This window comes from Pseudophryne corroboree, chromosome 2, assembly GCF_028390025.1.
Source record: "Pseudophryne corroboree isolate aPseCor3 chromosome 2, aPseCor3.hap2, whole genome shotgun sequence".
In the NCBI taxonomy this organism is placed as follows: domain Eukaryota; kingdom Metazoa; phylum Chordata; class Amphibia; order Anura; family Myobatrachidae; genus Pseudophryne; species Pseudophryne corroboree.
Window position 1 is genome coordinate 1,038,438,942 of NC_086445.1, and position 24,622 is coordinate 1,038,463,563.

The window sequence follows — 24,622 nt, forward strand, 5'->3', positions numbered from 1 at the left end:
TGGGGTACTAGGAGCAGGAGTTGGATAAAACTAAGGGACAGGGAGCAGGAATTGAGAGGCAATGGACACAGGAAGTACACAGAAGATGCATGGAAGCAGGACGTGGATATAAGAGACTGAGGTACTGGGATCAGGAAGAGGGGAGAAGTGAGGTACTGGGAGCACGGAATGCAGAGGTACTAAGAGCAGAAAGTGGAGAAAAGATAAATAATGGGAGCAGAAAGTGCAGTAACAAGATGTACTGGAAGCAGGATGAGGAGACAAGGGACTGAGGAACTGTGGACAGGAAATGGGGAGGAGAGAGGTACTGGGAGCAGGAAGTGCAAAGAAGAGAGGTACTGGGAGCACGTCAGGAAGTGCAGAGAAGAGAGGTACTGGGAGCAGGAAGTGCAGAGAAGAGATATACTGGGAGCAGGAAGTGCAAAGAAGAGGGGTAATGGGAACAGGAAGCGCAGAGAAGAGAGGTACTGGGAGCAGGAAGTGCAGAGAAGAGAGGTACTGGGAGCAGGAAGTGCAGAGAATAGGGGTAATGGGAGAAGGAAGTGGAGAGAATAGAGACACTGGAAGCAGAAGAGTAGATAATAGACTGTGATACTGGAAGTCGGAAGCAGAGGTACTATGAGAAGAAGTGGAGAGGTAAGTTACTGGAAGCCGGTAATGGGATCAGGAAGAGCATAGAGGAGACTGTGGCACTGGGAGCAGTAACTGGATAGAAAAGAGAGACAAGTAGCAGGAAGTGGGGAGAATAGACAAACTGGTAGCAGAAATTGCAGAGAAGAAATGTACTGGGAGCAGGAATTGCAGAGAAGAAATGTACTGGGAGCAGAAAGAGGAGAGAACAGAGCTACTAGCAGGAAGTGTAGGGGAGAGAGGTACTCTGAGCAAGAAAAGGAGAGAAGAGAGTTACTGTGAGCAGGAATTGCAGAGAAGAGTGGTACAGGGAGCAGGAATTGGAGAGAAGAGAGCTACTAGAAGCAGGAAGTGTAGGGGAGAGAGGTACTCTGAGCAAGAAAAGGAGAGAAGAGAGGTACTGTGAGTATAAAAGAAGATGTTCACCAAAAAATGCAAATAAAAGACAATGGAACTTAATCTACTGCTTAATCTGCCACAGTCACTTACAATATTTTTTTTATATCTATCCACAAATGCGAACTTCTGATCAGACTTAATGCTCGCCCAATCAACACCAGGAACAACCACTGGATACACAACCTTTAGTTTATCCATGCAGATGGCATTACATCAGTGAGAGAAAACAATGTATGGAAAGGTCACTGAGCAGAGCAGAAGATCAGCAGTTCCACACTCGTGTTCTACTTACATTAGCTTTCTGCTCCTCATCGTTCCCCTTGGGCTGCTCCAGAGAGGCTCTTCTGAGCATGGGACTGTCCTCCGCTGGTTTGTTCACTAATACTGGCCTAGGTACAACTGCCATTTTAACCCAGTCTCTGGACCAGCCCCCCTCTTCTTATCCCATGTATTTCACGAGACTGATGGGGAAAAACGGAAAACTGGTTATAGAATCCAAACAAGGACTATATGTGTGATGATCGGCCTAACCTTCACCAAGGTGCTACAAGATAACCCTTTCAACCTCGCATTTATTCAACTGCAGATACACAGAGGAAACACACCATAAGAAGTCATGAAATAAAAGAAAAGGATTCAAATTATTTAGCAAGAAAGTCCCACAAAATAAAACATACACACACCACAGGGGGGAAATCATTTGTCTGAAGTCAAGATATATTCTGGCAGCATGACAGTCTTTCTAATGTTCACAACCACACAACAGGAACTTTAAGCACATCTGTAAGATTCATTTTGATAAAAGGAGCAATACCGTTTTACAACCTCTAGGTGTCATCATTGTTAAGACTATGGGGTAAATTTACTAAGATTCGTTTTTTCCCGTTTGAGGTCAAAGTTCAATCACGAATGACATCGAAAGTGTAAATATGCAACTTTTTGAATTGATTACGACTAATTTACTAAGATGCCGTATTCTGCATTTTCGGGTTTTCCGATGTCGATGTCATTCGTTTTTTTTGGCAGTGTTTTACGTGAGTGACTTGTAAAACACTGCCGACTTTAATACAATGAATCTCGGCCGGATCTGAGAGATCCGTGCTGGGCTTCATTGTGCACTTTGTTATAAAAAAAAATAAAGTTTAAATGTAAAAAAAAAATTGCGTGGGGTCCCCCCTCCTAAGGCAAACCAGCCTCGGGCTCTTTGAGCCGATCCTGGTTGCAGAAATATGGGGGAAAAATTGACAGGGGTTCCCCCATATTTAAGCAACCAGCATCGGGCTCTGCGCCTGGTCCTGGTTCCAAAAATACGGGGGACAAAAAGAGTAGGGGTCCCCCGTATTTTTGAAACCAGCACCGGGCTCCACTAGCTGGACAGATAATGCCACAGCCGGGGGTCACTTTTATACAGTGCCTTGCGGCCGTGGCATCAAATATCCAACTAGTCACCCCTGGCCGGGGTACCCTGGGGGAGTGGGGACCCCTTCAATCAAGGGGTCCCCCCCCCCAGCCACCCAAGGGCCAGGGGTGAAGCCCGAGGCTGTCCCCCCCATCCAATGGGCTGCGGATGGGGGGCTGATAGCCTTTGTGATAAGTGTTTGATATTGTTTTTAGTAGCAGTACTACAAGGCCCAGCAAGCCTCCCCCGCAAGCTGGTACTTGGAGAACCACAAGTACCAGCATGCGCCGGAAAAATGGGCCCGCTGGTACCTGTAGTACTACTACTAAAAAAATACCACAATAAAGACATTACACACACACCTTGACAGTATAACTTTAATACATCCATCCACACCTCCATATACACATACTTACCTTATGTTCCCACGCAGGTCGGTCCTCTTCTCCAGTAGAATCCATGGTGTACCTGTAGAAAAAATTATACTCACATAATCCAGTGTGTTAGGCTCCTCTGCTTGAAATCCTTTTGTAATCCACGTACTGGAAAAAATTAAAAAAACGGATACCCGACCACGAACTGAAAGGGGACCCATGTTTTCACATGGGCCCCCTTTCCCCGAATGCCAGAAACCCACTCTGACTGATGTCTAAGTGGGTTTCTTCAGCCAATCAGGGAGCGCCAAGTTGTAGCACCCTCCTGATCGGCTGTGTGCTCCTGTACTGTCTGACAGGCGGCACACGGCAGTGTTACAATGTAGCGCCTATGCGCTCCATTGTAACCAATGGTGGGAACTTTCAGGTCAGCGGTGAGGTCACTTTCGGTCAACCACTGACCTGAAAGTTCCCACCATTGGTTACAATGGAGCGCATAGGCGCTACATTGTAACACTGCCGTGTGCCGCCTGTCAGACAGTACAGGAGCACACAGCCGATCAGGAGGGTGCTACAACGTGGCGCTCCCTGATTGGCTGAAGAAACCCACTTAGACATCAGTCAGAGTGGGTTTCTGGCATTCGGGGAAAGGGGGCCCATGTGAAAACATGGGTCCCCTTTCAGTTCGTGGTCGGGTATCCGTTTTTTTATTTTTTCAAGTACGTGGATTACAAAAGGATTTACCGAGGAGCCGAAAACACTGGATTATGTGAGTATAATTTTTTCTACAGGTACACCTTGGATTCTACTGGAGAAGAGGACCGACCTGCGTGGGAACATAAGGTAAGTATGTGTATATGGAGGTGTGGATGGATGTATTAAAGTTATACTGTCAAGGTGTGTGTGTAATGTCTTTATTGTGGTATTTTTTTTAGTAGTAGTACTACAGGTACCAGCGGGCCCATTTTTCCGCCGCATGCTGGTACTTGTGGTTCTCCAAGTACCAGCTTGCGGGGGAGGCTTGCTGGGCCTTGTAGTACTGCTACTAAAAACAATATCAAACACTTATCACAAAGGCTATCAGCCCCCCATCCGCAGCCCATTGGATGGGGGGGACAGCCTCAGGCTTCACCCCTGGCCCTTGGGTGGCTGGGGGGGGAACCCCTTGATTGAAGGGGTCCCCACTCCCCCAGGGTACCCCGGCCAGGGGTGACTAGTTGGATATTTGATGCCACGGCCGCAAGGCACTGTATAAAAGTGACCCCCGGCTGTGGCATTATCTGTCCAGCTAGTGGAGCCCGGTGCTGGTTTCAAAAATACGGGGGACCCCTACTCTTTTTGTCCCCCGTATTTTTGGAACCAGGACCAGGCGCAGAGCCCGATGCTGGTTGCTTAAATATGGGGGAACCCCTGTCCATTTTTCCCCCATATTTCTGCAACCAGGATCGGCTCAAAGAGCCCGAGGCTGGTTTGCCTTAGGAGGGGGGACCCCACGCAATTTTTTTTCAGAAAATTTAGAACATTTCACCCCCCTTCCCACTGAAAAACATGCACGGATCTCATGGATCCGTGCATGCCTATACAAACACGGGATAAAAAAGCAGGTCTGTTTTTTTTAGCACTTTTTCACGATTTGTATTTTATCACGGCAGTGTTTGGCTATTGTCGGCAGTGTTTGTGTTTTGCACTTTTTAGTAATTTCCCGATTTCTAGCAAATTGCAGGCGTATTTGACCGATGGTGTATTGATTCGTGATTTTTTCCTAGGACTTCCAAAATATTACGAATGCCCTCATCACTGCCGTGATTTTTGCTTAGTAAATTACCGAGATGACACTTTGAAGAAAAAACGGCATCTCGGTCCAAATCGGGACCTTAGTAAATATACCCCTATGTATGGCAGAAATACAACACTGACACCTTCAGGAGTGTGAAGGAATTACACTTCATTAAATAAAATAAAACTCTTGTCTGCTTACAATACTTCAGTAGTGAATGTAGTAAAAAATTTGTGTATTTTAGTCAATAGTTAGAGTCTAAAAAGTTTATATAAAGTTTATCACTTTTGTCAATTTCACATTTACATAGAAGATGTCAACATACTTCTGGAATGTATACAGTATTGTATGAAGTAACAAACTGAGCTTCAAATATAAGTAAATTTGACACAACGGAACTAAAACACATACACTTGTCACATATGGTGTTAGTGTGATGGTAACAGATTATGTACAACTGCTATACATACGGTGATATACACAAAAGTGCCCAAAGAACAGTAGTAATGCGCTTTATGTCGCATCTGCAAGTTACAACAACTGAAAACAACTGCTGGGATTACATTTCCAAATGTAACTCACGCTAGGCAAGCGGCCATTCATCTGCATGTTAGAGACTCGCTCATGGGACCTATGTACACACAGATACAGCCTTCATATTTTTATTTGTCTTTCTATACCTCCAAAATCCGAAAATACTCCAACAAATTATACACAACGCAATTTTCTGGTCTGCCAGTAGGGTGTAGTAATATCTGTGTCACCAAAATGCTAGAAAACCCTGTTCCAGTCCTTCATGCATAACCCTAGATTTCAGGAGTGCAACTTATTCTAGTCCATTGTAGAGATGAGCGGGTTCGGTTTTACTCGGATTTACCCGAATCTCCTTATTGGCTATCGGACGTCACGTGTTTTGGTTAGCCAATAAGAAAAATCCAGAAAATAAATGGCGATAATTCTGGCGTAAAGACCTGAGTAAATACGATCCCGCTCATCTCTAGTCCATTGTGGCATGGAAAGAACGGAGTATCAATACAACTGGTTGTCTAGTAGGTAAGACGTCTCCACCAAGCAGCACAGAAATTTGGTTTCCTTCGTCCTTCCCATGTTGACTACTTCATACTGCAACACTACGTACAGTAAGTGAGGTATCTCTGAGTGAGTACAGCTATCACTATTCAGTATCATTCCTTACGGGACACTAGATTACGCCATAGTCTGGGGCAATGGGCTGGTCATTTTGCTCAGGTCAGTAAGACAGACAATAACACAAGACAATAGGAGTGTGTCTGCAGAGTTGCCCCTTAGCGCCTTCAGATAATCACAAATATATATTTAAACGAAGAAATTCACTTTTTTTTTTTAAATAAAAGATATACAGAATGCTTTTCTAGCTCACTTGTATTACTGGTCATCTTTTATGTCTAGAAGCTCCATTTTTATTAGCTATGAATTAAAAATATATTTTTTTTAACCCATATCTATTGTTTGCTATTTCCACAAAGTACAAAAGGGTAATACCTTTGTTTTCTGCTAATATACATTTATTAATTTATTTTATAGAAATCCTAGTTCAAAATTTCTGAAGTAAAATACAAAAAAACAAAAGAGAGAGAGATATAAGTGAGTGCATAGAAAAGAAATATTGTGTATAAAACAAGCTGTACAGAGCAATGGCTACATCATTCCATAATAAAAAATAAAAAAGTACATTTCTCTCTATAAATACACATACAGTATTTGCAATTATCTGAGGGACATATCCCCACATCGTAGCTTTATAATGGGCTTATCATTTATCCCCACCATAGCTTTATAATGGCCTTATCATTTATCCCCACCGTAGCTTTATAATGGGCTTATCATTTATCCCCACCGTAGCTTTATAATGGGCTTATCATTTATCCTCACATCGTAGCTTTATAATGGGCTTATCATTTATCCCCACCGTAGCTTTATAATGGGCTTATCATTTATCCCCACATTGTAGCTTTATAATGGCCTTATCATTTATCCCCACATTGTAGCTTTATAATGGCCTTATCATTTATCCCCACATCGTAGCTTTATAATGGGCTTATCATTTATCCCCACATTGTAGCTTTATAATGGGCTTATCATTTATCCCCACATTGTAGCTTTATAATGGGCTTATCATTTATCCCCACCGTAGCTTTATAATGGCCTTATCATTTATCCCGACCGTAGCTTTATAATGGCCTTATCATTTATCCCCACCGTAGCTTTATAATGGCCTTATAATTTATCCCCACCGTAGCTTTATAATGGGCTTATAATTTATCCCCACATCATAGCTTTATAATGGCCTTATCATTTATCCCCGCATTGCCGCTTTATAATGGGTTTACCATTTATCCCCACATTGTAACTTTATAATGGGCTTATCATTTATCTCCACATCGTAGCTTTATAATGGGCTTATCATTTATCCCCACATTGTAGCTTTATAATGGCCTTATCATTTATCCCCACATTGTAGCTTTATAATGGCCTTATCATTTATCCCCACATCGTAGCTTTATAATGGGCTTATCATTTATCCCCACATTGTAGCTTTATAATGGGCTTATCATTTATCCCCACATTGTAGCTTTATAATGGGCTTATCATTTATCCCCACCGTAGCTTTATAATGGCCTTATCATTTATCCTGACCGTAGCTTTATAATGGCCTTATCATTTATCCCCACCGTAGCTTTATAATGGGCTTATAATTTATCCCCACCGTAGCTTTATAATGGGCTTATAATTTATCCCCACATCATAGCTTTATAATGGCCTTATCATTTATCCCCGCATTGCCGCTTTATAATGGGTTTACCATTTATCCCCACATTGTAACTTTATAATGGGCTTATCATTTATCTCCACATCGTAGCTTTATAATGGGCTTATCATTTATCTCCACATTGTAGCTTTATAATGGGCTTATCATTTATCCCCACAACATAGCTCTATAATGGCCTTATCATTTATCCCCACAACATAGCTCAATAATGGGCTTATGATTTATTCCCACATTGTAGCTTTATACTTGGCTTATCATGTATCCTCACAACATATCTCTATAATGGTCTTATCATTTATCCTCACAACATAGCTCTATAATGGGCTTATGATTTATCCCCATATTGTAGCTTTATAATGGGCTTATCATTTATCCTCACAACATAGCTCTATAATGGGCTTATCATTTATCCTCACAACATAGCTCTATAATGGGCTTATGATTTATTCCCACATTGTAGCTTTATACTTGGCTTATCATGTATCCTCACAACATAGCTCTATAATGGTCTTATCATTTATCCTCACAACATAGCTCTATAATGGGCTTATGATTTATCCCCATATTGTAGCTTTATAATGGGCTTACCATTTATCCCCACAACATAGCTCTATAATGGGCTTATGATTTATCCCCACATCATAGCTTTATAATGGGCTTATCATTTATCCTCACAACAAAACTCTATAATGGGCTTATCATTTATCCCCACAACATAGCTCTATAATGGGCTTATCATTTATCCCCACAACATAGCTCTATAATGGGCTTATGATTTATCCCCACAACATAGCTCTATAATGGGCTTATGATTTATCCCCACAACATAGCTCTATAATGGGCTTATGATTTATCCCCACAACATAGCTTTATAATGGGCTTATCATTTATCCTCACAACATAGCTCTATAATGGGCTTATCATTTATCCTCACAACATAGCTCTATAATGGGCTTATCATTTATCCTCACAACATAGCTCTATAATGGGCTTATGATTTATCCCCACATTGTAGCTTTATAATGAGTTTATTATTTATCCCCACATGGTAGCTTTATTTTGGCCTTATTAATTATCCCCACATAGTAGCTTTATAATAGGCTCATGATTTATCCCCACATAGTAGCTTTATAATGGGCTTATGATTTATCCCCACATTGTAGCTTTATAATGGCCTCATAATTTATCCCCACATTGTAGCTTTATCATTTATAACATTTAGGGGTGAGAGCCCTTTTGCGGCATATTTTTTGATAATTCTTGTTGATATGGGATGCTAAGAATACAGCATATGGTTATGGGGGTAATTCCGAGTTGTTCGCTCGTTGCCGATTTTTGCAACGGAGCGATTAATGCGAAAATGCGCATGGTACGCAGTGCGCATGCGCTAAGTATTTTAGCTCAAAACTTAGTAGATTTACTCACGGCAGAACGAAGAATTTTCATCGTTGAAGTGATCGTAGTCGGATTGACAGGAAGTGGGTGTTTCTGGGCGGATACTCAGCGTTTTCACGGCGTTTGCGGAAAAACGCAGGCGTGCCAGAGAAAAACGCGGGAGTGTCTGGAGAAACGGGGGAGTGGCTGGCCGAACGCTGGGTGTGTTTGTGACGTCAAACCAGGAACGAAAAGGACTGAGCTGGTCGCAATGGCAGAGTAAGTCTGGAGCTACTCAGAAACTGCGGGGTAATCGTAACGAGAAAATTAGCTAAGCTTTCATTCGCAATTCTGCTAAGCTAAGATACACTCCAAGTAGGTGGCGACTTAGCGTGTGCAATGCTGCTAAAAGCAGCTAGCGAGCGAACAACTCGGAATCACCCCCTATATACGTTCACTTTGCTAATGGAATTGTTATATTTTGCCTTTCAACCTGTGTGTTAGGCTGTTGGTTCTGTTGTTCTGTCGTATTTCAAGCAGATTTGTGTTCATTTAAATCAGCCAATGTACTCATGTTTATAAGACGTTCTTTCACGTCTTCAATTGCAATGCATATCCTCATGTAAACATATGGATGTCATGAGCTTCAAGTTAATTAAAATGAATAAACAAACATACATAAAAAAAAACATGAATTATTCCATAATGCAAATCAGAAGCTAGTTCTTTTTTACTTCTGCATTTGTCCTGTTTATTCAGCGACTTTGCTGGACGGAGTGTGGAATGGTAATGATCCAGGCACCAGGACCCAGGTAACCCGACCAGACAGCAATAGCCCAGGTACCAGGACCCAGATAACCCGGGCAGAGAGCAATAGCCCAGGCACCAGGACCCAGATAACCCGGGCAGAGAGCAACAGCCCAGGCACCAGGAACCAGATAACCTGGGCAGAGAACAATAACCCAGGTACCAGGACCCAGATAACCCCGGCAGAGAGCAACAGCCCAGGCACCAGGAACCAGATAACCCGGGCAGAGAGCAATAACCCAGGTACCAGGACCCAGATAACACGGGCAGAGAGCAATAGCCCAGGCACCAGGACCCAGATAACACGGGCAGAGAGCAATAACCCAGGCACCAGGACCCAGATAACCTGGGCAGAGAGCAACAGCCCAAGCACCAGATAACGCGGGCAGAGAGCAATAACCCAGGCACCAGGACCCAGATAACCCGGGCAGAGAGCAATAACCCAGGCACCAGGAACCAGATAACCCGGGCAGAGAGCAATAGCCCAGGCACCAGGACCCAGATAACCCGGGCAGAGAGCAATAGCCCAGACACCAGGACCCAGATAACCCGGGCAGAGAGCAATAGCCCAGGCACCAGGACCCAGATAACCCGGGCAGAGAGCAATAGCCCAGGCACCAGGACCCAGATAACCCGGGCAGAGAGCAATAGCCCAGGCACCAGGACCCAGATAACACAGGCAGAGAACAATAACCCAGGCACCAGGACCCAGATAACCCGGGCAGAGAGCAACAGCCCAGGCACCAGGACCCAGATAACACGGGCAGAGAGCAATAACCCAGACACCAGGAACCAGATAACACGGGCAGAGAGCAATAGCCCAGGCACCAGGGCCCAGATAACACGGGCAGAGAGCAACAGCCCAAGCACCAGGAACCAGATAACCTGGGCAGAGAACAATAACCCAGGCACCAGGACACAGATAACCCGGGCAGAGAGCAACAGCCCAGACACCAGGACCCAGATAACACGGGCAGAGAGCAATGATCCAGGCACCAGGACCCAGATAACCCGGGCAGAGAGCAATAGCCCAGGCACCAGGACCCAGATAACACGGGCAGAGCACAATAACCCAGGTACCAGGACCCAGATAACCCGGGCAGAGAGCAATAGTCCAGGTACCAGGTAACCGACCCGGAGAGCAATGGCCCAGGCACCAGGACCCAGATAACCCGGGCAAAGAGCAATAGTCCAGGTACCAGGACCCAGATAACCCGCGCAGAGAGCAACAGCCCAGGCACCAGGACCCAGATAACCCGGGCAGAGAGCAATAACCCAGGCACCAGGACCCAGATAACCTGGGCAGAGAGCAATAGCTCAGGCACCAGGACCCAGATAACCTGGGCAGAGAGCAATAGCCCAGGCACCAGGGCCCAGATAACCCGGGCAGAGAGCAATAGCCCAGGCACCAGGACCCAGATAACCCGGGCAGAGAGCAATAGCCCAGGCACCAGGACCCAGATAACCCGGGCAGAGAGCAATAGCCCAGGCACCAGGACCCAGATAACCCGGGCAGAGAGCAATAGCCCAGGCACCAGGGCCCAGATAACACGGGCAGAGAGCAATAGCCCAGGCACCAGGGCCCAGATAACACGGGCAGAGAGCAATAACCCAGGCACCAGGACCCAGATAACCCGGGCAGAGAGCAATAGCCCAGGCACCAGGACCCAGATAACCTAGGCAGAGAGCAATAGCCCAGGCACCAGGGCCCAGATAACCCGGGCAGAGAGCAACAGCCCAAGCACCAGGACCCAGATAACCTGGGCAGAGAGCAATAGCCCAGGCACCAGGGCCCAGATAACCCGGGCAGAGAGCAACAGCCCAGACACCAGGACCCAGATAACCCGGGCAAAGAGCAATAGTCCAGGTACCAGGACACAGATAACCCGCCCATAGAGCAATAGCTCAGGCACCAGGAACCAGATAACCCGGGCAGAGAGCAACAGCCCAGACACCAGGACCCAGATAACCCGGGCAGAGAGCAATAGCCCAGGCACCAGGACCCAGATAACCCGGGCAGAGAGCAACAGCCCAGACACCAGGACCCAGATAACCCGGGCAGAGAGCAATAGCCCAGGTACCAGGACCCAGATAACCCGGGCAGAGAGCAATAGCCCAGGCACCAGGACCCAGATAACCCGGGCAAAGAGCAATAGTCCAGGTACCAGGACCCAGATAACCCGGGCAGAGAGCAATAGCCCAGGCACCAGGACCCAGATAACCCGGGCAAAGAGCAATAGTCCAGGTACCAGGACCCAGATAACCCGGGCAGAGAGCAATAGCCCAGGCACCAGGACCCAGATAACCCGGGCAAAGAGCAATAGTCCAGGTACCAGGACCCAGATAACCCGGGCAGAAAGCAATAGCCCAGGCACCAGGACCCAGATAACCCGGGCAAAGAGCAATAGTCCAGGTACCAGGACACAGATAACCCGCCCATAGAGCAATAGCTCAGGCACCAGGAACCAGATAACCCGGGCAGAGAGCAACAGCCCAGACACCAGGACCCAGATAACCCGGGCAGAGAGCAATAGCCCAGACACCAGGAACCAGATAACCCGGGCAGAGAACAATAGCCCAGGCACCAGGACCCAGATAACCCGGGCAGAGAGCAATAGCCCAGGCACCAGGACCCAGATAACCCGGGCAAAGAGCAATAGCCCAGGTACCAGGACCTAGATAACCCGGGCAGAGAGCAATAGCCCAGGCACCAGGAACCAGATAACCTGGGCAGAGAGCAACAGCCCAGGCACCAGGTAACCCGCCCAGAGAGCAATAGCTCAGGCACCAGGAACCAGATAACCTGGGCAGAGAGCAATGGCCCAGGCACCAGGACCCAGATAACCCGCCCAGAGAGCAATAGCCCAGGCACCAGGACCCAGATAACCCGGGCAGAGAGCAATAGCCCAGGCACCAGGAACCAGATAACCTGGGCAGAGAGCAACAGCCCAGGCACCAGGTAACCCGCCCAGAGAGCAATAGCTCAGGCACCAGGAACCAGATAACCTGGGCAGAGAGCAATGGCCCAGGCACCAGGTAACCCAACCAGAGAGCAATGGCCCAGGCACCAGGACCCAGATAACCTGGGCAAAGAGCAATAACCCAGGCACCAGGTAACCCACCCAGAGAGTAATAGCTCAGGCACCAGATAACACGGGCAGATAGCAATAGCCCAGGCACCAGATAACCCAGGCAGAGAGCAATAGCCCAGGCACCAGGACCCAGATAAGCCGGGCAGAGAACAATAACCCAGGTACCAGGACCCAGATAACACGGGCAGAGAGCAATAACCCAGGTACCAGGACCCAGATAACACGGGCAGAGAGCAATAACCCAGGTACCAGGACCCAGATAACACGGGCAGAGAGCAATAACCCAGGTACTAGGACCCAGATAACCTGGGCAGAGAGCAGGCACATTGCGAGAGCTTGTGACCACACTCATAGATGCTACAGATTAATGAAACCAGACTGAGATCGGCCGTGAACCAGACACACTGCAGCCCGACCGTGGAATAAGCCAGTCACAGCACATACTCTACTATACTTCAGAAGGAGGAAATATGAAGAGAAAGAAAAAGACCAGCAGCACAGAGCTTAATCTAGCAGTGACGAAAGAAACTAATAATTACCAACTGTGGAAATGTAAAGTTGAAATCCTGCCATCTAGAGATGACCTGTGGGAGGTTATAATTGCTTAATGACCAGAAACTAATAACCAAGAAAGCACATGAATGATGCAGCCATAAGATTATTAGTTGAAGATGACCAGCTAATTCACATAAGACATGAGAGTACATGTGGGCTGCACTACAGAAGCTGCATAAAAGATCCTGATCATTTCTACTAACAGAACCATACCAAATGAGACGCGAGGCTGGAGACATTGGCCCTCATTCCGAGTTGATCGGTCGCAAGGCGAATTTAGCAGAGTTACACACGCTAAGCCGCCGCCTACTGGGAGTGTATCTTAGCATCTTAAAATTGCGACCGATGTATTCGCAATATTGCGATCACAAACTACTTAGCAGTTTTAGAGTAGCTCCACACTTACTCTGCCTGTGCGATCAGTTCAGTGCTTGTCGTTCCTGGTTTGACGTCACAAACACACCCAGCGTTCGCCCAACCACTCCCCCGTTTCTCCGGCCACTCCTGTGTTTTTTTCCGGAAACGGTAGCGTTTTCAGCCACACGCCCATAAAACGCCGTGTTTCCGCCCAGTAACACCCATTTCCTGTCAATCACATTACGATCGCCGGAGCGATGAAAAAGCCGTGAGTAAAAATACTATCTTCATTGTTAAATTACTTGGCGCAGTCGCAGTGCGAATATTGCGCATGCGTACTAAGCGGATTTTCATTGCGATGCGATGAAAAATACAGAGCGAACGACTCGGAATGAGGGCCATTATTACAGCTCTGGTCTATGGGACGCAAAAAGAGCTGACATGTACAAGCCATACTTCCTGAAGCAGCTATGAACCTAGACTTTGTGAAAAGCAGGCATGTACTGTACTATGAATTCCAGCCAGGACAACATGGAATGTTATTAAAAAGGTACCAGCAGAATGTGTAAACTACACTCACTAACACATGAACAAATAAGATGAGTAGAGCTTTTAAAGTGACTAGTGACATGACAAGTGATCGGAATGTCTTTACTGCAATCTCCTTGTAAACAGACAATCTATCTTGCAATATGAAGCAATATTACAGCTGCAGGAATTGGGCTTTGTCAGCTCATGAGCTTCAGTGCAAACGTTATTAATCTAGCAGGGCGATAAAAGATGTGCTATATGTTCCTTAGATGAAAGGAGGACTTTTGTCTGTAAGATGCATGGGGGCGAAAGGACTCACCATCACGTTCCAAGGGAACAAGTGCATAATCCAGGATAGAAACAAGGTGATAGCCACAGTCAGCCAAAGAGGAAGAACAGCTGCTCCGTCTCAAGACAGCAAAGCAGCAGGTGAGACTAAGCGCACACACAGTGACTGTATTTATATGTGGCACAGACACCTAGGGCAAAGACATACACACAGCATAAGAGAACTGCAAAAGAGAAAACTCAGAAAGGATCGCACAATCTTACAGGTGTGAGCACTGTACAAAAGCTAAAGCCACAACAGTAACATTACCAAAACTAAGTGTGAGCATAGCATTGTGTATCTATTATAGCTGCAGGGAGAGTAGTGCATACGGGCACCTCAGTCCAGGGGGGGCCTGCACCACACACATGCATCCATGACTGACCACAGTGCCTCCCACACGGTGCACCTATGCTTCTCCCGCCGTTACATCCTTTTAGTGATGTATTTTGAAAGATGGCGCCGCACATGAGCTATTAGAGACTCTGGTTTCTTCTGCGGCTCTAGCATCTTCCCAAATCTATCACCGGAAAGATGGCGCCGCACATGAGCTATTACAGACTCTGGTTTCTTCTGCGGCTCTAGCATCTTCCCAAATCTATCACCGGAAAGATGGCGCCGCACATGAGCTATTACAGACTCTGGTTTCTTCTGCGGCTCTAGCATCTTCCCAAATCTATCACCGGAAAGATGGCGCCGCACATGAGCTATTAGAGACTCTGGTTTCTTCTGCGGCTCTAGCATCTTCCCAAATCTATCACCGGAAAGATGGCACCGCACATGAGCTATTAGAGACTCTGGTTTCTTCTGCGGCTCTAGCATCTTCCCAAATCTATCACTGGAAAGATGGCGCCGCACATGAGCTATTAGAGACTCTGGTTTCTTCTGCGCCTCTAGCATCTTCCCAAATCTATCACCGGAAAGATGGCGCCGCACATGAGCTATTAGAGACTCTGGTTTCTTCTGCGGCTCTAGCATCTTCCCAAATCTGTCACCGGAAAGATGGCGCCGCACATGAGCTATTAGAGACTCTGGTTTCTTCTGCGGCTCTAGCATCTTCCCAAATCTATCACCGGAAAGATGGCGCCGTGTTAAACGCACAGGGAGCTGCTGCACCGTATGGGAGGCATGTTCAAACAGGTGGTGGTGGGGGTGTGTGTGAAATGCTTCATGGCGGGGGTGGCCACTTCATGGTGGGGGACCCACTGCACACAAGCACCCCCTCCCCCCCCCAGTTCTTAATATGCCACTGCTGAGGCCACTTGCTCCTATAAAATGACTTACACCAGGGGGCAACAAGTGACTTTCAAAGAGGACTAAAGACGGCCAAGCTTGGAAATGTTGAGATTTTTACAGTCCCCATGGAAAGCTTTGGGAACAAGTCGCAGTTAATTTCCCAACGGTCGGGATCCCGGCAGCCGATGAAAAACTGACAGTCGGAATCCCGACAAACGCTCGGTATTCCCCCTTGGATGGTGGTATGAATATAATAGTGTGGCGAGCAAAGCGAGCCACTGGGCCCAAAGCGTGGCAAGCGCAGCATGCTCCCGAGGGGGCTCGATGCGCCGCTGTTGGGTTTCCGGTGTCGGCCTCCTGACCGCTGGGATCCCGGCCGTCGGGAAATCAAACCAAATCCTTGGAAACTGCTCTTGCAAATTATACCAGCTGTGTTACCTTCATAATAAATGGCCAAAATACCTAAATAATAAATAATGCGGAGAACCTCAAAAGTGGATTGTCGGCAAATTTTATGTAATAAATAGGTCCCTAAGCCTCTAGCAGGAGAAAGCCATCACAGGCTATAGGGAAAGTTCGGTTCAGTGGACTAAACCCCAGTTGTTGAGAACGGGTGTTGAGGTCCAAGGCTTGATATTGCATGTGAAGTTACACTGGAGGGGCTGCAGGTGGCGCTATTACTAATGTGTTATTTCATAGTCTCTCTGTGTTGTGATAATCTTACCTGTGGCTCTGGATAGCCTCCTATGCACAAGTTGTAATATTATTATTATCTTTTATTTATATGGCATCACAAGGCTTCCGTAGCACCATACATAGGTTACGTCGGTATGATGAAACGCCTGCATTGTTTTATGCTAAAGTTATTCTGCATAAATCTTTCCCGCAGGTTTGATGAAGAATGATATTCTGCAACAGACAACTCTCCTGGGAGGGGGACAGCTCTCCATGCCGGAATGTCAGGGAGACACAAGCTTGGAGGGAGTTCTACAGACTTCCAGGATAGCAGAGAGCTCTCCCAGATCCCGCCCACTCCGCGCTGTTTGGGTGATCACGGTCACATGGGGCATACGACATGCCTTATTTCCAAAGTGCGCATACTTTGTCCTGATTGGCTAAATGAATGAATACAGTAATATAGAACCAAACACAGGAAAGGAGATACAACGTACAGCCCTGCGCTAACAACAAAGGTGTCTGATTATCATTATTTTCTGTCACCGCTCGTCACCATGATATAGAATCTATCGCACAATTTAACAAGAGACAGTCACCTTCTAGAAGATAATAACTAGAATTTGGTCGCTATGGGCAACATTTCCACTTCTAAAAACCAGCACTTTAGTAAATATACCCCATACTGCTTTGCTAGCCAGTCCAGGTCCCTCGCATGCAGCCAAGACTGGGCAGTGCCAGGGCACACGTGCACACTGAGCCAGAAGCTCACACTCACACTTACAATTGCAGTTTCAACAACATAAATGTGTAAAAAAAAAGGTAAGAAAATGAATTATTTTTATATAACATTTAAAGGGAAAAATCCTGTATTATTCCTCTACTGTTCCCAGCAATCACCCTCCCGAGAGAGCAACGATGACAATAGACAGAAGGACTATGCACAATGGAAGGTATCGCCAGAGGCAGCCGGCAATACCCAGCAATGCCACAAAAGCCATCGGGGACTATCAGTAAGACGCGCGGTCACTGACAGATACGAGGCATGATACAGTGTGACCATTACCTGTCTACATGGGATTGCAGCCCCTTGCGGAGATAAAGCTGTTGCCCCAGGCGACGCATGTCATCGGCTGACGGCAGCTCATGGAGAGTGTGTGCCGGGGACGCAAAGCAGGAGCTGTGCGATAACATTATGTTATCACACTGCGTCCAGCTATTCGCCAGGGGCCCAGGGCAGGCTCTTATTGGAGCACGTTCCCTGGCAACAGGGACTGAGTAAATTCATGTGAAGATATCAAGTTTCACTTTTCAAATTTATTATATCACCATAAAAAAATGTGGATTGTGATAAATATGCTCCTTAGTGTCGGCTCATGTAGCAGTGAAAAGCGCTGTCTCAGATAACAGAGATTGTCACTGCTTCCTCGTATTCATGAAGGAGTTACCGTGACGAAGCCGGTGATTTCCCCCGGCGGGATAGCTTAGCTACTGCTCCTACTCCATCTCCGTCACTCCACCCCATGTCCAGCGTCTGTCCTGTTTATGTGGGCGGACGCTGGTCCCCAAGGCACTGCTGGAACATGCGCCGTCTGCAGAAGACCAACCAGATCTGCACTTTATAATACCCCATTCACATCGCACTAAAAACCCGGTATCGACACGGCATATTGCCGTGTCGAAACGGGTCAGTGTGCGATGTGAAAGGTCCTTTTCAGAATTAGCGGGTCGCCTGACCCGGTAATTCAACCCGGTAAAAAAGAAGGGTTATTACCGGGTTGATTACCGGGTCAGGCGCAGTGTGAATGGGAGCCGTTCCGATGCGACGCGGCTCCCATTCACAGCATAGGCAGAGGCGGCGCAGGAGATGAGCTTATCTCCCGGCGCCGCCTCCACCCCCGCCCCTGCTGCTGCTGCGCCCTCCGCTGCTATGGCAACAGACCCGGTATATTGCCGGGTCGGAAAGCCATCAACGGAGCGCAAATGCCGGATCCCACCCGGTAAGTACACGTTTCTCTTACCGGGTAGGATCCGGCATTTGCGATCTGAATGCAGCATCAGTGATCGCAGAGGGGCTGCTTACCAGAGAATGACAACAGGCAGGTATTACTGAATGGCAACACAGCACTACTATATATCGATATAATGTGATATAGGGCACAGTAGCGGATCTTGCCACGGGCAAACAGGACTTTTGCCCGGGGCGCCGCCTTCCGGAGGGCGCCGGCGCCATCCGGAGGGCGCCGCACCAGGGCAAGATCCGCTGCTGCTATGCCCCCCGCTGCCCGCTGCCCCCCGCTGCCACTGGCCGCTATGAAGGGAAACTAGAGTTTCCTTTCGTGGAGAGGTCCTTTACTGTGCGGTGAGCGATGACGTCATCGCGCACCGCCCATTAAAGGACCTCTCCACGAAGGGCTTCACAGCGGCCAGCAGCAGCGGGGGGCACATTTCAGAGCGCTACAGTAGTCTGTACAGGGGGCGTAAATGACCACGCCCCCTGTACGAAGCCACGCCCTTATTGCCGCCCGGGGCACGCAAAGCCCCAGAACCGGCCCTGATAGGGCAGCACGGATGGTGTAATGGTTAGCATTGCTGCATCACAGTGCTGAGGTCATGGGTTCGATTCCCACCATGGCCCTTACTGTGTGGAGTTTGTATGTTCTCCCCGTGCTTACGTGGGTTTCCTCCGGGTACTCAGGTTTCCTCCAATAATCCAAACATATACTGGTATGTTAATCAGCTTCAACAAAATTAACCATAGCGAGAATGTGTCTGCGTGTGGTAGGGAATATAGAGTGTAAGCTCCACTGGGGCAAGGACTGATGTGAATGGCCAAATATTCCCTGTACAGTGCTGCGGAATATGTGTGCGCTATAGAAATAACTGGTAATAAATAAATAATATATACTGGAAATTACTGGGGAATAGAGACCGTAAAATGGTAAAAGAGTATGTTGAACCTAATTCTCATGTAGTTTAAGTTGTGTGAAATGTAAATGGGTTTGTAAATGTCAGAAAATCCACAACATTTGCAATTTGTCAGCATACAAACAAAATACATTTCTTACACCAGGAATAAGATTAAAATAAAAGAAAAAACAAAGAAAAAAAACAGTTCCATAATTTAATATACCATAATTATATATTTAAAATCAGATTTTCAACCTTGTTTTTATTCCTTGATACATTAAGATTGTCAGTACCGAGACCCTGGTGGCCAGCAGGGGAGGAGGACGTGCCCTGGAGCTCTCAGCACGACGTCCGCTATCTATTAGCCCTCCCCTGCTTCTGGCGCACACATAGTGCACTTAAATACTCCCTCCCTCCCTGCCCGCCGGGCCCACTATCGGGGGACGCTTTTCCGGGAGCTGGGGGCCGCTCGCGGAGCTCCGGAGCCCCGCGGCCTGTATCACCTCCACAGGCCGGGACCTCGATTTCAGCCGCGACCCGCCGCGGACTTCCAGGGCGGCGGAGCGGAAGATTCTGCTTCGCCCGCGCCCGCGGCTGAGACACCCGCTCACCATACCCCCCCGGGAAGGCGGCCACTGACCTGTTGAATCCCTCTCTGGCGGCACCAAGGCGCTGGACAGCCGGGAAGAGGCTATTCCTCAGGCTGCATTACATCTCCCCCTGTACCTGGGGGCCATCTTGGAGGAGGCGAGCTGGTAAGCTGAAGCTCCCTGCTACAGGCAGCCAGCTGTGGTCACTGGCAGGTCCGTGATCCTTGCTGGCTGTCCTCTCTGGCCAGGTTGGAATCTGCTAAATGGGACCTGGGATCTCATACCCTCTTATTATTATACCTCCAATTTTTATACTTTATTTCTTGAAGATATATCATTCATCTATATTACATCTAATATCTAATTGCACTTATTGAACTCCCTCTGCTGGAGGAACATTATACTGCGGCTCATATTATTATATATCTCAAGCTGTCTACGGCCGCACTCACTGCTGTTATTATCTCACTATTCTGATGATGGACAAATTTGCGGCCAAACCGTCGCGGGGTACTCGTAGCAACCAGTCGGGTAGAGGCCGAGGCAGTGATAACTCCTCGGTAGATAGCCCTCCATCACCCTCATTGGGTTCACATTCTAGCCCCCGAGGCCAACCTGTGTCCGTATCCGCAATGGATTCTGCAAAATCCTGCACGACGAATGAGATAACGGATATCCTGTCTAAGTTATTAGACCAAAAATTGGCTCCTCTAAAAGACTCGCTTGACTCCGCTCTCACTCAACTGAACCAACATGCTCAGCGACTCACCGAGGCAGAACAGAGAATATCCGATTTAGAGGATGATCTCACTACGGCTAAGACGGCTCTCTCTGACCAAGAAAAATGTGTTGCTTCTATTCAGGATAAGCTTGAGGACCTTGAAAACCGTAACAGGAGAAACAATGTGCACCTCATCGGCCTACCGGAGTCGGTGAAACCTCGTGACCTCATGACGCTCGTCTCTCAATGGATGCCTAGGGAGCTGGGCTGTGTTTCGGGCTCTGGATCCATAGTAGTGGAACGTGTACACCGTATTGGCCCTGAACGGCAATCCACAAGAGATAGACCCCGGCCTGTCATCCTGAGAGTCCTCAACTACGCTGACAAGGTCATGATATTAGACGCCTAGAGAAAATGTGCCGACTTGAAATACCAAGATGCTAAATTGCTGCTTTTCCAGGACTTTTCCTATATGGTTGCTTCCAAACGGGGAGAATTCTCGCCTGTTTGCAAGAGACTTTTTGAACTGGGTCACCGCTTTGCGCTTCTCTATCCGGCTAAATTGAGAGTCACTCATGCGGGAAAGGCCTACTTCTTTGAGACTCCAAAGACGGCCAAGAACTTTGAAGATTCACTATCCTCACACTCCTCTGCCGGGATGGACGATGAGGACTGATACCCAATGGCCTTGTATATTCGCATCTTCTTGAACAGTACAGATTCAGGTTCTTAGTAACTACTAAGAGTGGGTTCTACCACCGGTTGATATATTTTTTGTTTATCTCTATATATGTGGGTATATTGTCACCTATACCTTATTGCATTTCCCGAAATATTCTCTCTCTCGGTGACCGCTTATCCTATTTTCAATTCTTCTTGAAATGCTCTCTACTTTCTTTGACTCTTTTTCTTCCTCCTCTTCTCCGACTAAACCCCCCCCCCCCTTTTTCCTTTCCTTATCTGTTATTGTTATGTTTGATAATTGTACGGTCTCTTGGCACGGTTCTCCACTATACGCATGTTTTAGGTTGGAATCAATTAGGCGTCTCGGTGGGCCGCTCCATAGACCTCTACACTCTGGTTCGTATAATACTTCAAATAATTTTGAGTCGGGATTTTGATCTAGATGTTGTTCAAACTTATTGTATGTCATTGTCACCATTGTTCCTTTTATCCTTATACTGCTTTGGTACAGGTATTTTGCTCGCTAGCCCGCTTGCTGGGACGGGCTGGTTGGGTCTATCATTACTAGTTAAATGGAAATTTTGGCCTAGAGTAGGTATAGGTTAAATGTCCTTGAATGTTGCCACCTCCACTAGAGTACAGTCCCAAATTACATTTGTAACCTGGAATGTTGAGGGTTTAAACACCCCGGTCAAAAGGAGAAAGATTCTCTCCTATCTTAAACGTCTAAAGCCTGACATAGTTCTCTTACAAGAGACTCATTGGAAAAATACGGACCCTAATGTTGTGAGAGATTCCTGGGTAGGGGAATTTAAATCGGCCTCTTACTCAGCCAAACGAAGGGGTGTACTGATTCTTTTTAATAGACGCCTCACGTATCAAATAAATGATAGTCTCAGTGACCCTGAAGGCCGCTATTTATTTATAAAAATCACTATTTTCGGTGTTCTCTACACCATAGCTACTATCTACGCACCTACTGGCCCCAACTCACTCTTTTTTTTCTAATATTTACAATAAGTTACAAGAATGGGCGGAGGGGGTGATTATTTTAGGCGGAGACTTCAATACTGTCCAATCTCCGGGTTTGGATAGATCCACCTCTGCTAGATCGCATATTTCTACACCGCCCCAATCCCTGTCTTTATTAACTGACTCACTGCGGCTCTACGACCCCTGGAGATGCCAATATCCTGACTCCCGAGAGTACACATTTTACTCTCATCCACATCATTCCTCTTCTCGCCTTGACTATTGGCTAATCACTGACACCCTATTGCAGCGCGTGGCTGAAACTAAAATAGAACCCATATCATTATCCGACCATGCCCCAGTTTGGTTTACCCTTAATTTACACTCCCCTATCTCTCAGTCGTATAATTGGAGATTTCCAGCCTATCTTACAAAATCCTCTGATTTTTGCACACACCTAGAACAAACGTTTCGTAATTATGTAGCAGACAATGGTACACATATGGAGGACATCAATTTGTTTTGGTCAGCTTCGAAGCCAGTGATTCGAGGACATATTATGGAGTATGTTTCTAGGAGACGCAAGCTGCTCGCTATCCAATTACAGGACCTTGATTGTAACCTGACCAAAACTTATGACACACTCTTGTTGCAGGATTCACCCGACAACCGACAGGCCTATCTCGCTGCTAAGCAACTGTATGACTCATTGTATACGGAGCGGGCGAGTTTTTCATACGATTTACAACGGAATAGATTTTTTCGAGGGGGAAATAAATCCGGGAGATTGTTGGCGAATCTGGTTCGGTCGTACTCCGCTCCTTCTCGTATTCCCCAACTAATCACAGATTTGTGTGCAGCCATCTTTGATACTCCCTCAATCTCTGAGGCCTTCTTACAATATTATAACACTCTCTATGAAGCCCCCTTGGATCATCCGACTCTTGGAATGCGATTCCTTGAGAGGGCAAAACTACCTGTTTTAACGGAAGAGGAAAGAAAATCCTTAACAGAACCGGTCACAGAACCGGAATTACTTGCTTTGATTAAATCACTGCACAATGGCAAGTCTCCTGGCCCGGACGGATTTGGGGCGGAGTATTACCGAATTCTGGCCCCCCATTTATCACCCCATTTATTATCTCTTTTCAATGCGCTGTTGGAGGGTAAACCTCCCCCCATGGGATTTAGTTTAGCTAGAATTGTGCTGTTTACAAAACCGGGAAAAGATCCCCGATATACTCAATCTTATAGACCTATTTCATTATTGAATCAGGACATGAAGCTTTTTACAAAACTAATTGCAACAAGACTTCAACCAATTCTGAATAGGGTCCTGCATCCTGCTCAAACAGGGTTTGTCAAAGGTAGAACCTCAGTTCATAATATCCGTACGCTGATTGCAACAATGTATAGTGCACAACAATCTGCCTGCCCAAACGCTCTTATTGTAAGCTGTGACGCCGATAAGGCGTTTGACCGCGTCTCCTGGTCTTATTTGCTTCGTATTTTTCATGCCCAGCAATTTGGTGAGGAATTTATTCATCTATTCAGAATGTTATATACACTACTTCAGGCACATTTGACTATAAATGGTTTAAACTCGTCTGCCTTCACGTTAGGTAGAGGGACCCGTCAGGGATGCCCTCTTTCCCCCCTGCTATTTAATCTGGCCCTAGACCCTTTGATACGTAATTTTATACTATATCCCACTTGGCAAGGTATTATGGTAGGTGACAACGAAGTCAAGGTATCTGCTTTTGCTGACGACCTGTTACTATATTTTACCGACCCCAAACAGGCATTTCCATCGTTACTAACCACACTGCATGATTTTAATTTAATTTCCGGATTTCTTATTAATTTTGATGAGACAGAGGCGCTGGCATTGGGAGGAGAGGCGGCACGGGATTGGGGCGACTCATTTCCCTTCAGATGGGCCCACCGATATTTAAAATATTTAGGCCTCCGTATCCCGCCACTCCTCACTGACCTATCTACAGTGAACTTTTCTTACCACATCACTCAAATGACGAATTACTTTTTGAAATGGCAACATCTCCCGATCTCTTATCTGGGTAGGTGCCATTTATATAAGATGGTTTCCTTCCCTCGACTACTTTATCCAATCCAGATACTCCCATTTATATTGTCCAAACGTTATGTCCATTCTATTAATAAAGCCCTTACTAAATTTATCTGGGCAAATAAACGTCCCCGCATTGCACTTTTTAAATTAAAACAACCCCCGTCACTTGGTGGTGTTAATCTCCCCTGTCCTGAAGACTACTCTCTAGCTGCCAACTATAGATACGCTCTGGATTGGATAGAGGATAGTGACAATTTTGTTAATAGAGCTTTGGTACAAGCTTTCTCACCTCAACACACTTTGGTACATTTAT

General features: G+C 46.7%; 1 protein-coding gene across 2 annotated transcripts in view; it reads right to left on the reverse strand.

Annotated features, from left to right (window-relative positions):
- GRAMD1C (GRAM domain containing 1C) overlaps positions 1–24,622 on the reverse strand; it is a 302,062-nt gene that overhangs the window by 193,629 nt on the left and 83,811 nt on the right. Inside the window, exon 1 of one of the 2 annotated variants that reach the window (XM_063956794.1) lies at positions 1,322–1,486. The exons of the other annotated variant lie outside the window; for it this stretch is intronic. Within the exon in view, the coding sequence (XP_063812864.1) occupies positions 1,322–1,435 (114 nt within the window). The 5' untranslated portion in view covers positions 1,436–1,486. Of the gene's footprint in view, positions 1–1,321; positions 1,487–24,622 lie in introns of those variants that run through there. 2 annotated transcript variants of the gene reach the window in all.